The sequence below is a fragment of the Cariama cristata genome, unplaced genomic scaffold, assembly GCF_000690535.1.
Source record: "Cariama cristata isolate BGI_N322 unplaced genomic scaffold, ASM69053v1 scaffold26050, whole genome shotgun sequence".
Taxonomy (NCBI): domain Eukaryota; kingdom Metazoa; phylum Chordata; class Aves; order Cariamiformes; family Cariamidae; genus Cariama; species Cariama cristata.
In genome coordinates, this window is record NW_009593405.1 from 44261 (window position 1) to 60363 (window position 16103).

Here is a 16103-nt window from a genome sequence, read left to right on the forward strand (position 1 = left end):
TGTTACAAGCTGTAGCTGGTAGCAATGCTTCTAGCAAGACTGGTTTTTCTAAGCTTTAGCTGTTCCAGTACTGAAGTTGCTTTCTAGTTAACTGCTAATTTTTTGCAAGAGAGAGTGCAAGAGTCTTGGCAAAAAAGGCAAAAATATACTGACTAAAAAGGACTTATAAGACAATTTTGATCAATTCAAGATAACTTTGTAATTTCAATCAAAATTCATAATGTGTGTGTAGATTGCTTACCTTTTTAAGTATAGACCAAAAATAGATTGCTTCACTTAAAAGACAATGTGATCTAATCAGAGTTGTATTAATTTTGTTTTGAACCCAAGCTATTTCCTTCCTCAATGACTTTGTGCTAGTGAAAAAGGCTCCGATTCATAAGCGTTTTGAAGTTAACTTTCTAAATTGCTTTTGAAATTTTAATAGGCATTAAGGGTGTCTAAATACCTTTCAATATTTAGAAATGCTTTTAAAATGCTATTGTAGTAAATACAGGCTACTATGATTCATTGAAGACCTATGTAACTGGAAATTTTTTAATGTAACTCTTTAGAAATTATATTTTTCCCATATTTTTAAATGACTTCTAAGTTTAATTGGATTATACTTCATATTGTCTGGAAAAAGCCTAAATTGTACCCTTTGTAGAAATATAAGAAATCCTGTTTTAGAGATTAACAGTCTACATCACTGCACTGTCTTTTTAATTTAAGAATCCCCTGCATTGCCTCCTAGTAAATAATGAAAAAGAATTCTGTTCGGTTGCTAATTTTAGGCTCTGTCAAGAAGAGTTTGGTGAGGGGCAGAACCTGCAATTTACTCAACTCGGTATCTGAAGTACTAAGGATCTTCAAAAACCTGGATGAAAAGTGGGCATATTTCAGAACCTTTGCAGGCCCAGATCCTGTATGAGGAGATGAAAAACTTCTTCCCATGTCTCTGGTCTCTCTCTGCTGTGCAGATAAATGAAAATCACATGCATCTCGCTGAATCTATGAACTTATACTGGTATTACATTAGAGGGGAAATTTGGTCTGACTGTGCCAGTTTAGGGAACTATTTCAGATTTACAACCTTAAATAGTATTATTTAACTGTCTTATTTTTTTCTTCCTTTGTTTTTCTGTAGTCGTGTTGCTATCATAGACCTTTCAGGTGTTTTGACTTTCTTTGACTTGGATACACGGGTAGTAGACAGTACAGGACAGCAAGTGATAGGTGAGCAGCTGAAACTGGAACGCAAAGATGTCTGGGATATGAAATGGGCCAAAGATAACCCAGATTTGTTTGCAATGATGGAGAAAACAAGAATGTATGTTTTCAGAAACTTGGATCCAGAGGTAAATATTAACATACATAAACTAATAATTTTACAAATTCACTTATAAGTTAATGGCTGTGTGTTGAATAGTAGTATTCTTGTGCTTACCATTCAACTAGGCAAGTGTTTATATAAATAAACTTCCTTCTGGAAATCTCAAAATCTTGTCAACTCTAATGTGGGAGTGTTGTTTAGGAACAAATAAGTAAAATAAACTGTCAGTCCTGGAAAGATAAAAATGCTGTAATATTTTTCTTAAATGTGTAAGATATTTTCAGAAGCATATTTTTTGTATGCTTTGGAAAATATAAACAATTTTAGTAAAGATATTTGTAAAACAAAATTCAGTTGACTCTAAATACTGGCAGGTGTTCCTTTATCTCTTTCTTATAATTTAGTTCTAGAAAACACGAGGATTTGTAATTATGTCTGTGTATATGGTGTTGTCAATAATGTTAATGATTTTAGTATTTGTTTCCTGTTGGAAATGCAATTAAATCCTAGTTTGGAGAAGAAGAAAATCTCTTAATGTATACCTAACAGATTTGGTTAGGATTTAATCAGACAGAATACAAGTTCACTTTGTAACCTATTTAACTTTAAGGAACCTATACAAACTTCTGGATATATTTGCAATTTTGAAGATTTAGAAATCAAATCCGTTCTTCTGGATGAAATATTAAAGGTAAGTATAATTAATTTTATTTTGTAGGAAAAGTTGGTGTCTGTCTTAATGATTTGAACAGTAGATATCTATGTTGCATGAAAATAAAGGTGACACGGAATAAAATTATGTTTCTTTATCCATTATGTTAGAATCCTGAACATCCTAACAAAGATTACATCATCAATTTTGAGATTCGGTCATTACGAGACAGTCGAGCATTGATTGAAAAAGTTGGTATTGAGGAATCTTCCCAATTCATAGAAGACAACCCACATCCCAGACTTTGGTAAAATCTCTTTAGAAGCCAACTTTGTTTAAATTTGTGTTCTTTTGTATTCTTTTCCTGTTCAGAGAGATCTAGTATTGAAGTACAAAACCTCAAATCAAAACCAGCCAAAGCAGTATATATTTTAGACAGAATCATTGAAGAAAAAAAAAAAAAAAGAAAAACGGTAACAGTGCTTAGCTGCAATTTGAAGGACTGCTATTCTAACTGAGAATGTCTCTTCATTGGGCTGAATCACCTCCAAAAGTCTTCCAGCATTAACAGAAGGCCCAAAGAGAGCCTTGCAGTCCCCTGCAAGCCTGGCTCCCCACCTCTTCTGCAATCGGTGTGTTTGGGCAATTTCAGGCATTATGATTTCCCAGAATGCAAGAAAGGTGAGGCTTTTGTTCCTCAGCATTTGAGAATTCGTGTTTCAGGAGATGGTGAGCAAGTGTTCAAGACTTCTCAGCAGCCATCTTAAAAAACAACCTGGGGTCAGCACTTCCCCAGACTCCTGGTTCTTGAACCCAAAAAAGTGGGCTGTTGTTAAATTGAAACTCTGATTTTATGACTGTTGTAGTACATAGAATGGAAGGCATGCTGCATGTGTCAGGGTAGTGCATAAAGGGTATAGGCTCAGGACACCTTTTTGCTCTGTGCTGTATGAGCCCCTAAATCCAGTACTCCTTGCTTTTAGAGGTGAATCTAAAGGAAACGAAAACCTGGCAGAAAGCTAATTTTAAGTTGATTAAATTAAAATTCAAATTGGTCATAAGTTGAGAGGGTATTTATTTATTTATATATTTTTATATTGAAACTTGATGACAAAAGCTTAAAACCCAGTAAAGGATACACGTTAGAATGAATTAGAATGAACAAGATAAGAGCAGTTGACTAACCTTGTAGCATTTTGGACAGGCCATAAAGGACAGAAATGAGAAGGGCTGGGTATGTTAATCATGTTACGATGCAACCTCTCAGAAGTAATCTGAAAAAAGTAGATGTTGGCATGTTTAAACTAAACATGAATTCAGCTATTAAACTAAACTTGAAAAGCCTGCACAGTATACATGTAAACCTGTGAAAACAGTTCTGCAAATCTATTTTTGCACTCTTCTACTCTGCGAGTCTTCATTTTTACTAATGTCTTGAAGTAGCTGAAGATTTTTTGGAATCTTGAAGTTGTTCGTGCTTTTTGCTAGTACCATCTATTTAATATAAAATGACTATTAATTTTGAAAGTCTGTGTCTTGGTAAAAGTTTCATATTGTAAAATCACAACATATATGTCAAATGCTGTTCACCTTGCTCCAAAATTGCCATGAACTGAATTTTTATTATGCAAGGAAACATAAGATATGTCACATACTTATACAGAAGAGGTGGATTAGAAGTGCTGGATATAAAGCAAATGTATTCTAGATCAGAATGGGGCAGTGCCCTTACTGCTAGAACGCAACAAACAGGATGATGTGTGTTGCAGGTCGATTAAATTTGCCAAACACTTTTTCTCTTGGTTTCATTGATTTCAGTGATGAGCAGTGGAATTGAAGTGATACTAACCTTCTCAAATTGATTAAAAAATACTGAGCTGATACTGCCTAAGCATGGCTTAGGTCATTGAATACGGCAATAATACTATTGGTTTTGTGAGTGTCCGACTGCATTGACTTTATTTCACAATGTCAATCAGCCAGTCTAAATTTACCTGGCCTTATTTTTGCAGAAAATTCTAGAGCTCATTCAAGCACCTGATGGACGTAGGTTGGCCTGAAAGTAGAAATTCTCTATTTGCAGAACTAACAAATGGGGCAGTACCAGTACAAGGCTTCCCAGACTGCTGTCCTAACGGGACAAGGAACATCCGGATGGATTAGGACGATAATTTATTCTCCGTGGCCAATTTAGTTGGAGGCCTTCAGACTGAGGCTGCCATTAAGGCTTAAAGTTATGATACATGCATAGGTAGAAATATCTAAATGGAACTGTGTTGAGACCAGCAACACATTTCACACAGGAGCACTGTAATACTCCAACCCTGCCCATTCCTCCCAACCCAGTGTCCATTTGAACAGCTGGACAAAAGACTACTAGCAATTATTTGAACATCTTTCCCTGAGCAAGTACTGGATAGATCACAGAATGTACTGGGGACAAACATACAACTGAATTAAGATTAGTTAGTAAACAATACAATTGCAGTAACTTGAATGTCTTCTTTAAATAACTAATAAATGTTTCCTCATTTAATTTACTTTATAGCTGCTTTTCCATCTATTATGTTTGTTTTTGACACAGGCGTCTCCTGGCTGAAGCTGCTCTTCAGAAGCTGGATCTGCAGACTGCTGAACAAGCTTTTGTACGTTGCAAAGATTATCAAGGTATTAAATTTGTGAAGCGTCTTGGCAACCTGCAAAGCGAGTCAATGAAGCAAGCAGAAGTGGCAGCCTATTTTAGCAGATTTGAAGAAGCTGAAAGAATGTATCTGGATATGGATAGAAGGTAATTGCATGTAGTCAACTCAGCAGCAAATAAAGAAAAAAAAACTCTGAAAAAAAATTATGCTTGGCTTAATAAGGAATGGCTGTTTTAGCACTGAAGACTCTTTACCAGTTTCTGGAAAGACAGAAAAGTATCAGATGGAGGGGATTTTATTGTATCTATAGATAATCAATTCTGTATGTAAATCAGTGCATTCAAAACTGTTTGTAAAACCTCAGCTGCTCTAGGTAGTGCTGTGTTTTATGGATGTTTTCTTGCAAGTATTTTGTCAGTACTTCAACTGAGATTCAAAAAATACAAACAATCTTAACTAATGTTTAATTTATGTACTGTTGCTCTTAGCTAGTAGCCAAGTACACATTCTTTCCAATTACACTTACAAACAACAGAGTTTTTAATGAACTGTAATCTCTGGAGAGACAGAAAGGACTCTGGATGAAATTGTGGACTAATCAATGGAATTTTTGCTCAGGAATGACAACAAACAAAGCAAAACTACAATATTACTGGGAAATATAAATTAACACTAAGTAATTAGCTAGAGCACTGTCTTTACTGAAAAAGTATAATGAGAAATAATAAGCAGCAGTAGTACGATGTAGCCTCTAGGTGGTAGTCAAACATGGAGAAGCATGAATTACTTGTGCACATGTGAAATTTTTAAGCTTTGATTAACAAAGCCATGAAAAAAAGTAAGGAATGATGGAGGAAAAAATTAATCTTTCATGCTGTGAGAATGAGAAACCTTCCTCTTCGGCAGTAAGGCGGGGGGAAGCCAGGAGCTAGGGAGAGATGCATGATAGAGCCTGGTAATGGAAAACTTTCTTGCACATAATTAATTAGTCGATGGAAGTATGCTGGTTTAGAGAGGTGAACTGCCTCATAAGCACTTCAGTCACACTGCAACACTAATTTTTAGATATGGCATATTGCTTTCCACGTGGCTGAAGAGAAATTTGGCCATTATAGGACTGCACTGGTTTGTTCAACACTAAAGCATCTTATTCTCCAGCTACAAGAATATGGGAATTCTATATTGACCTTATGTGTCTCCTCACCACTAGGAAAATCTTGATAAGGACCTACCATAAATCAGGCTGAAATAAATCTATTTTTCAAATACAATTTTAGATTTTTTTAGATAGATGCTGTTATTTAGCTGACTACACTGACTTGCTATTGCCTTCCTTAACTCATTTTTAAAAAAGCATATAGATCTCTCCCATTTATTTTTTTTTTATGCACCTGCAGAATTACTTCTATATGAAATAATATAGAATTATTCTATGTGGTGGAAAAAACATGCCAGACAGACACACAGTGGGTCTTATGTATGCATGAATAATAAAAGGAAAGACTACTTTGGAGTCCTTTTTCCTTCATCCAAAGTCATCTTGAATCTGAAAGAGAAGTCTCTGAAATCCATTTTATTACATCGCAGCTTTAGTCTCCATTATTCATATTCCTTGCTCTTTGGTCTTTCCCCTCATCTCCCTGCTGCTTTTAGCCTTTTGCAGCTACTGCCATCTATTGCAGCGGTCAGCAGTAAAAGATAAAGAATGGTATAGAGAATAAGAGGAAACCTGAAGTAACAGCCCAACTGTCTTGCCAGCTGCTCATTTAACTCCTCGCCGCATGAGTATGGCTAATAGGGAAGTGCGTACGTATGATATAACCTGTGAGCTCTCTGAGTATTTGGTTTTATGGAATACTGTTTAAATTCTGAACAAGATATCTGGGAACACTGTGATATCTACAATGTAGGTTATGAACATAAAAATACTTTTGCATGCTTTTCTCAAGTTTTTTGTTAGCTATTTTATTGTCTTTGACTTTTTGCTGCTATTTTCTGTTTGTACTAGAGATCTTGCCATTGGACTACGGATAAAACTGGGAGATTGGTTTCGAGTATTGCAGCTATTGAAAACTGGCTCAGGTGATTCAGACGATGCCCTTCTTGAACAAGCACACAATGCTATTGGAGATTATTTTGCAGACCGTCAGAAGTGGTAAGTTCTGTAGAGGAGCTAGTATGAAGGAAATTACAAATGAAATTGTAAAACTGATGACCAGACTTAATCTATGAGGAGGGACAGATGTCAGGAAAGTCAGGATGCAATACAGGGGATAATTTTGGAATGATGAGGTTTAGCTCAGACCTTTATGATTCCATCGCTTTGTGTACCTTTAAACAGAGAGCTGTTGATCAACTATTGAAAAAATGAAGGTGATAAAAATCTCAGTTTTGCCAGAAGTCTGTATGCTTCAAAGGAGGGGAAGGGAAGAGAAATACCTATACAGTTGTATTAGGCTGGATATAGAAAGTATTGAAGGAAAAAAAAAAAATCAGTTAAAAGGAGGAGACAATTATTAGACATTAGTGATTTTTCAAAACTAACCACAAGCTTCCTAGAATGCCTAAACCCACAAATATTTGAAAAGGTCCGGATTTCTCTCTGACCTGGATCTGTCTCTAGCTATTGCCCAAACTGGGCACCCAAGAAAGATTTTTAAGAACAGTGCACACATGTAATGGTATTTCTCCAGAACACAGTTTGCTGCCAGGTACTTACTGAACCAGAAGTGATGTCTTTGTAGTTAATAACTTGCAGAGAAATTTTTGTTTCATGAACTTTTCTTGTTGTGTTCTAAGCCCATGTAAACTTTTAGCATTCAGAATGCTATGTTTCATAAAGTTCCACAGCTCCACTATGTACTGCAATTATCCAACTATATTATCACAAAGAACTTGGGTCCCAAAGCAGTTGAAAACTTGTGATTAGATCTTGAAAGCTGATTTTTAGATGCTTTAGGTAACTTTAAGATCTCCAGCACCATTCTTCAGTGCTTGTGTTTTAAAATATGGAGGCACAATAGTAAAGCCCTTTTCTGAATGTTTAGTTGTAAGTTGTTGTCCATTATCAGCCATGATCTGGGCAGATGCAGGAATACAGTTTTAAGATTCCTTGACTTCCTAACCTTATGCTAGTCAGGAATCAATCTTGCTGCTACTTCAGTATAATGATCTCTGAAAATTAAAACTTTAAGTGCATTTTAGAAAGTGGAATTCTAGCTACAAAAGCTCTTTCAAGCAAAGTTACCTATTTAAAATAATGTAATTTTAAATTTACAAATGCAAAAGGCTTACAGAATGAGAAGCTTTGCTTGTGTCTATACATCAGAGGCCACCACAAATTTTTTTTTCTTACAGGTTAAATGCTGTACAGTATTATGTACAAGGACGAAACCAGGAACGTTTAGCTGAATGTTACTACATGCTAGAGGACTACCAAGGACTGGAGAATCTGGCTAACTCACTTCCGGAGAATAATAAATTGCTTCCTGTAAGCAAAAAGCACCTTTATTTTTCATTGTCTTATGCTCAACTATGAATTTAAAATTTCCCATCTTGGGAGGGTTAAGAAAGAGAGAGAGAGAGTGCAGTATCTGACCTACTCACTTAAGCATAATGGTGTTATTTTGGTATTGATCTCGAATATTAACGTTGTTTTCATACTCCGTCATTCTTCTTTTCCTTTATTGTCCAGGTTCCCCAGAAAGACCTGATTATTCATCACGCTTTATGGCCACATGGCTAAGTCATAATTTACTGCTTCCCTCCCCAAATTGTGGCATTTCTCTCTAAAATAGCTATGTTTCACTGAGAGGTCACTCCTCATGGTTGGACACTTAGTTTAGCTTTCATTTTGTCATCTAGTCTACACTAGGATTCCCCCCACCAAATTATTCCTGGTTGCTATCCCTGGTTTAACTTCTTTTGCCCAGGGAGGTTGTGGATTCTCCTTCTTTCAAGATATTAAAAAACCACCTGGATGCATACCTGTGCAACTTGCTGTAGGTGAACCTGCTTTGGCAGGGGGTTTGGACTAGATGATCTCCAGAGGTCCCTTCCAACCCTGATGATTCTGTAATTCTTACATGGTAGCTCTGGTGGGAATGCTAATGTACAATGAAAATTGAAGATACTCTGCTGAAAGGAGGGGAAAGTAGGTGGTATAGCCTGAAATGACCTACTAAGTAATAGCTAACTGAAAACTACGATATGATTGATTAATCCAAAATGCTTGAAGAATGCAAAACATGCCCATTTAATGCCATTTTCAGTTGTTTGAACAAAGCAAGACATAGCACTTTCTTTTTAACCTCTTTCTAATGGTGAGTTTTTCTGAAATACTCTAAATAGCAAGAACACAGTCCTTCTGGTATGATTTGATTCTGCGTTTTTTAATTTAGAAGCAGTGTGTGAAAGTAGCACACTGTTCTAACGATTTACAACAGTGCGTGTTGTCTTCACAGAACCCATGAAGCAAACAACCTCTTCCCACAACTTCTGGAAATTAAATTAAACAAGAATATAATAGTATTGCAGTTGCTACACAATGTACTAAACATCTGGAAGTGAATTTAACACAGTGCTGATGCTTTTTGCAGGATATAGCTTATATGTTTGTAAGAGTGGGGATGTGTGAACAAGCTGTGTCAGCCTTTCTGAAATGTAATCGACCAAAGGATGCGGTAGATACCTGTGTGCATCTCAACCAGGTAAAACAGCAGTAGGTAATCTGCTTTACCGATACCAATTTAACAGTGAGTTTTCTATTCTAATGCCCAGTTCAATCCAAGCCCTTGTTAAGTGTCTGATGATTCGTCATAATTTCTGGAAAATTCACACTTCAGTGCTTAAGCCAGTTATCTGAAATTAGGATTAGACCATTTGAGGGAGAAAGCTGTATGTAACAGTGCTACTTCAGCGTGTGTGCATGGTAAGCATGCTCAGCATACAGACACTTGTGGCCTTTGTAGAGCCAGGCTGTGTTGCCTCTTGATGGAATGGGAGGAAGACTGGAGAGCTTCTGGCTGCTCATTTTCCACATCCCCCTTGTTCCTTGTACAGCTGCAAATGTATTTGTGGTTGTGTTAGGCTGTAGCTGGAAAAGAATTGATCTGAAAAATAATCTGTATGTTTACAGCTTGAGCTGTTTCCCAATATGACTTACCTGTACAAACGTTTGTGTCAACACAAATAAGAGAAAAACTGAGGATGGCTATGAGGAAGGAGCTGGATGTATGGGAATGGCAGGACTGGCTATTGCTGGCTTGATGTGAACAATTTCCTAGTTCATGGATCTGAAGGGCTATTAGGTATGAGATTCAGCTGAGTTTCGCAGTCCTGCCAAACTTTTTATTTGGGGCAAACATGGTAGCCAAACTCTTGAAGATCAGGAAAATTCACAGACAAAATGAGGTGTAGAGAAGAATAAGTAAAGTGCTATTGCTTATGCCTTAAACTTATGGACTGAGGTCCTCTTTTAAGCATGCTTTTGAGAGTCTGGGTTTTAGTAATATCAGAAGTGTTGAAATCCACATGTCCAGCTATAAGCAGCAATGAAGTGATTTTTGCAAAGCTTTTACCAAAGCAGAAGCAACTGCTTTGTACATGGTTTTGGACAGAGGTCCAGCATTTCTTTCACAGGCCTGTATCACATGATTGGCAATGATGTTAACATTTGTATTCTCTTGCTTTTTACTGTAATTTTATAATAGCTTGGTTCTAAATGGTGATGAAGTATTGCACATAATTGTTGCAGACTATTCATAGATAACCAGCTTGTTCTGTGAATGTTTATGAAAAAATGAGGTTGATAATTGTCTGCTTTCATTTTTAGTGGAATAAAGCTGTGGAGCTGGCTAAAAATCACAATATGAAAGAGATTGGATCCTTGTTAGCCAGATATGCAAGTCATTTACTGGAAAAGAACAAAATCCTTGATGCTATAGAACTCTATCGTAAAGCCAATTATTTCTTTGAAGCTGCTAAGCTCATGTTCAAGGTATTGCAGGTTTTATTTTTACATCAAATAACTGGGTTTTGGGACTAACTAGCTCTTATTATTGCCATGCTCCTTTTATTTTCTCGGGGTTATTCTAGTGTTAACAGTGTCCAGTCAATAAGCAGATGTCGTTATACAGGATACTGCAAAGAAGAATCCAACTCCTAAATTCAGGTATCTCTATCCGAAATAGTTGCCCAGGATGTCCTCTGTGGCTAGTGGAGAGGATGCTTTCAGGACACAAGTCATCTCATTTATCTTGAGACTTTAACTTCAGAAAAGCTCCTGTTGCCCTGCATTGCCTAGTAAAGTAGTATAGTAGACCAGCCTGGGTGGAATGTCCACATTATTTTATATGTTGTGTGGATTAGTTTTATTTCTTTTATTTTTAAAAACAGCAATATCATTAATTAGAAGTTAAATTTTGGTATTTCTTCAATTGGTACCTTCAGTTAGAAACTGATGTGGTTACTTTTAAGATAAAGATATTGCTTAGATTTGGTTCAGCTGCAGAGAGTTCTGTACATGGCTTATAAAGTCTGTAAGAGTGATATGTAATTTTTACAGCAAATATTTATAGTAAAATATATATATGTGTTACTTTCAAAAGCCATTCTTCTTTTCTGGGAAAACCACCAGACCTTATTGAAAGCTATGTATTTCTTAAACTTCAGTGTTTAAAAAATCAGTAATTTTTTTGTTTGTTTCTTTTTATATTAAGTCAATAGACATACATGGTTACACTGATTTATCCTTCCCAAGAATCTGGCTTTATATAGTTGTTAGCTAAATAAATACAGAATAATGTGCATTCTTCACTTTGACATTTTAATTTATAGTTCTGTTTGCAGTCTAAATTATTACATTCAAATGCAGAATTGTTTTTTGGCATGATTTCCTAGGTTTGTACAAGCATGCAATTGTCCAAGAGAATGAAGCAACTCTTCTAATTTTTTTTTTTTTTAAATCTACATTAAATTCCTTGGTGTTGTTTTTTAAGATTGCAGATGAAGAGTCAAAGAAAAGGACAAAGCCTTTGCGAGTTAAAAAGCTTTATGTATTAGCAGCCTTACTTATAGAACAATGCCATGAACAAATGCAAAATGCACAGAGGGGAAAAGCTAAAGGAAAAAGTTCAGAGGTAAGGTGTATCTCCCCCCCGCCCGTTACTTTCTGAATCCTGGTATGTGCTACCTATTAGAATAAATAAAGCTATCTTCGTATGAGGCTATTATTTTTTTTAATAACCCTTTTTCCTGCTAAGAAGGAAAGCAGTCATTGAAGCAAGTCTTCCATGATAACATATTGTTTAAAGTGTTATATTAAAACATTTAAATCATATGTATTTATAGATACTTGTCTTCCTAAGTTTAATGTGTTTTTCTTAATGTTTTCACTATAACAATTAATATCCTACTAAGAAACTCCAGATTTTTTTTTTTCCTGTGACACTCTCACTTTCCTGTCATTTAGGAGTAAGTATCAATCCCAAAGAGAGATCTGTGATTAGATTAAGCTATGTTGGCTATAATTTAGCAGGGAGGTGGCTCCAGATATGGGGGAAGCAAATGGAAGAATTATTTTTTCTTTTTCTGCTCACAGTTTCATCTTCATATGCACAAATGAAATAGTTTAAACAAAGTTTTAAAAGATTTGGTGTTGAAATGCAATATTAATCCAAACTATGAACCAGTCTGCAGATGTGCACAGAATAGATTTGTACACATGTATATGATATTCATCTTTGAAAATTTGCACCATATGTTCTGCCTAGGCATTGTATAAAATGCCTAACAATGTTCACTTTAGGTCCATGTATTTATATTTTCCCTAGTTAACACAAACAGTGGTGTAATCACCAAGTACAGAAAAGTTCTTTTCATATATCCCTGTTTCCTGGTGTATCTGTTTCGTATAAAAATTACTTGTGATACTGCTTTGTTTTCAGACTGCTTCAGCTTTGGCTGGTTTGCTAGAAGAAGATGTTCTTTCTTCAACTAATCGCTTTGCAGACAATGCTTGGCGAGGAGCTGAGGCTTACCATTTTTTCATACTTGCACAAAGACAGCTCTATAAAGGTTCTGTAGATGCAGCACTTAAAACAGGTAGGACTTCATTTTTGACCCTGTAAATAAACTGTTCTAATTCTACAGACCTGCATAGCGCATAAGTTCATTTATACTTGGCACATTTTTCTATTCTTGCTAGATCCAGGGAATTTAAAACAAAACCATATAATGAATTCAATATGGCTGCAGTCAAGATACCTGGAAAGTATTTTTTTAGACTTGCATTGTCTCCAACTTACCAATTTTTACCTGGTTAAATTGGACAATCTCTGTAGTTTTGTTGACTGCTTGCTTGATTTCCTTCTTTCTTTAAATTATAAGGAAAACCTGAATTCACATCAGACCCCCCTGTGGAGCTTCATAAAAAATTTGTGGGAGTTAGAGAAGCAAATAGTGCCCTATACTTGTCCAAGTGATGAGGATCCATTTCTAATACTTCAACAAGTTTAAAAGGAAAACAAAAAAGTGTCTTTTAAAAAGACACTTTAATTTCCCAGTCAAATCCCCTTATTTTTATTTATTTTTAAAAAGTGTTGAATCACGCATGCTTCATAGTCATGTCAATGAAGACTTTGGTTCATTGTCCAATTTGTAAGATTAATACTGTGTACTAGTAGCAAATACTTCATACAGATGTTTGTGCTTCTCAGAAGACATGTGAGAATTTCCTTGGATTTTTTTTTTCATTTCTTAGCTCTTCATTTGCGAGATTATGAAGACATTATCCCTGCAGTTGAAATCTATTCTCTTCTGGCACTCTGTGCATGTGCAAATAGAGCATTTGATATTTGTTCAAAAGCCTTTGTTAAACTAGAATCCTTGGAAACTCTTAGGCCAGAGCAGAGGCAACAATATGAAGACCTTGCTCTAGAGATATTCACAAGACATTACCCGAAGTATAACAAAAAATCTGATCTGGATGATGTTCTTGAGAGGTGGGTTTATGTTTATATGATACTGTAATAATACTAGCTTTTTTTTGTGCTATTGTCTGTATTTTGGGTTTTGTGTGACCAAGTTAATTAGGTGCCTTGCTCCTTAAACCAAATATTGGGCAAGAATGATGTGGGTGTTAGCCAGTTTGCAGACAGGGTAATACAACACTTTTATTTGGGAGAAATAGACAGACTGTATTCGAGGAACTGGGCATAAAGATATCACTTCATCTTAGTTGAAATGCACGTGGACAGAGCACAGGAGTTTAGGACCTTTAAGGTGTCACATGCCATTAAAGTAATAATGTTACTGTCTGCATCACCGTTGTGCTGCGATGCAAATGTCAACAAGTGAATGCTTAACCATTATTAACCAATAAGTCTCCAGTGTTTTCTGAGAAGATGAATATGTCAAGTGAAAGAATTAGAATATGAAGGGCATGAAGTAAGCAGGTAAGTCCTTGGAGTGACTGTACCCACAGTGGTGTCTTTGACATATGTTTCCTGCTAACAGCATGGAATTTATGAGTATGGAAATTGATTATTAATCAATTTTCTTTTTAATGAATAGGATTTTAACCTGTCTTGTTTGATTTTATTGTGCAGATGTACAGAATCTCACTGGTGGCTTTCATATTGTCTCTTCAGAGGAATAAATGCAATAGTAGTGCAGGTGTCTAATTGGACCTTACCTTTATATGGCCTTCACTGATTCTGTTAACTTAAGTCTTTTGGATCTGGTGGTCCTGATGTGTTGACTATATGGTTTGGGGGTGTGCATTCTGTTGTGTGAAGATTTACATACCTGGCTATGTTAACAGTGAAGTGTTACGTGATTTAATAACTTCTAATCGAAAAGTAGTGCACATCTGAATACAGCAGCAGTATGTTACAGATGAGCATCCCAAGTTTTGTAACTAGGTGTAGGCATGCAAGTAGGTATTCATGCTGTTCTGCAAATTTCTACAAAACAAGTCTTCGTTGCTATTTTAAAACCATGTTTTCATTCTTTCAGCTTTATTTAACTCTTTTTTTTTTTTCCTTAACTCGTCTTTTTTCTTTTCTTTTTTTTCTTTTTTAACTAGTGGAGATGGGAAACTTCCTGTATGTGTTGCAACAGGAGACCCTATTCTGGAGTATCGATTCTGGATGTGCAGTGTATGTAAGCATTGTATGAAAGCTCAGGAAGCAAGCAATTATAACTTCTGTCCTCTGTGCCACAGCACAGCATAGGATAAAGGACTGTTTATCCTTATAACTGTTACGTCTCCTAAAAATACTCTCTAAAATGTTACCGATGTACTATATTTTTAAAATACAACTCAGGTACTCTATTGTAACAGATAGTGCCGCTTTTAAACATTTAAAAAAAAACCAAAAACAAACAAAAAAAACCCAAAACAACCAAAAAACTCAACAAAAAAGGCAAAAAAACCCCAAACACCAAAACAAAAACAAAAAAACCCCCACAACAAACCAAACAAAGAAAAAAAAAAAACACAACCAGAAAACCTGCAAGAGAAGTTTTTACCGGCGGTTCCATTCATGTGAAGAAATTACTGTGTTGCTAGACTCAATTTTTTTTGTTACCTTAAAACTTTGTTAAAAAAAAAAAGTAAAAGCATTCTTTTCTAACTGTAAATTGAGCCTAGTTTCAAAACCATGTGAATTGAATGTAGGTTCATCTTAATGTGTTTTACTGTGAGCCAGCTCCATTTTTCATTTTTGTAATTCCATAGGAAATTACTGGGTTTTCTCAAAATTCACAATTTTTTGAAGGAAGTAATTCCCAAGTTGAAATAATGCCACAGTAGTTCTGACAATACTATTGTGTATGTTTTTCTACTACTGTTTTACTAGAGCAATGGTATCAGTTTAGGCATACGTTTGTGCTATTTTCTTTCCCGAAGTGTATTTAAACCCACCATAGCAATAAAGGGCTTGCAAACATTTAGCAATCACTGCCATTAGTCTGCATCTCGGTTCTTGAGCTTTGCTAATGTCTTCAACCTGTTAAAGAAACCTCTGTGAACCTTCAAAGTGGAATCTGGTAATGAGCTATGTTTTTAAGTAGCTTCAAGAGAGCAGCTGACATCTGTTGAGCAGATTTCAGGAGTTGAACTGTCATCCTTGTTACACATGAAGGTTTAAGGAGCACTGTTTTACTTAAAACTGCACTGCTCTGTTTTATTGCTGAATTTGAGCTCTGCTCTGGAAGTGCTGCAGGTTCTCGCCCCGCGCTATGAACTCTCCCCAGGCCCAGCCAGCGCTCGGCGGCCTGGCAACAGCCCCGAGCCTTGCCATGCCTGCTGTGCCCGGGGATGTCCGACAGGAGAGTGCGAGGCCTCTTCTGCGCTGTTTTTCAGGGCAAGTAATGCCTCTCGCCTGGACCTAGGCCAGGTAAGAGTAAACCCCATTTTATATGGAAAATATTAAATATTACTAAATATTTTTTTCCTGTCCTGCTATTGGAGCTTCTTTTTCCTTGGTAG

At 36.0% G+C, this 16103-nt stretch overlaps 1 protein-coding gene across 1 annotated transcript in view; it reads left to right on the top strand.

Moving 5' to 3' along the window:
• WDR35 (WD repeat domain 35) overlaps nucleotides 1-14925 on the top strand; it is a 44451-nt gene extending 29526 nt beyond the window's left edge. Inside the window, exons 17-28 of the mRNA XM_009710330.1 lie at nucleotides 1130-1340; nucleotides 1926-2006; nucleotides 2138-2274; nucleotides 4552-4755; nucleotides 6618-6764; nucleotides 7967-8099; nucleotides 9208-9318; nucleotides 10443-10607; nucleotides 11608-11748; nucleotides 12556-12712; nucleotides 13371-13611; nucleotides 14697-14925. Coding sequence (XP_009708632.1) covers nucleotides 1130-1340; nucleotides 1926-2006; nucleotides 2138-2274; nucleotides 4552-4755; nucleotides 6618-6764; nucleotides 7967-8099; nucleotides 9208-9318; nucleotides 10443-10607; nucleotides 11608-11748; nucleotides 12556-12712; nucleotides 13371-13611; nucleotides 14697-14844 — 1876 coding nt within the window. The 3' untranslated portion in view covers nucleotides 14845-14925. The remainder of the gene's footprint in view (nucleotides 1-1129; nucleotides 1341-1925; nucleotides 2007-2137; nucleotides 2275-4551; nucleotides 4756-6617; nucleotides 6765-7966; nucleotides 8100-9207; nucleotides 9319-10442; nucleotides 10608-11607; nucleotides 11749-12555; nucleotides 12713-13370; nucleotides 13612-14696) is intronic.
• Nucleotides 14926-16103: the final 1178 nt, after the last annotated feature.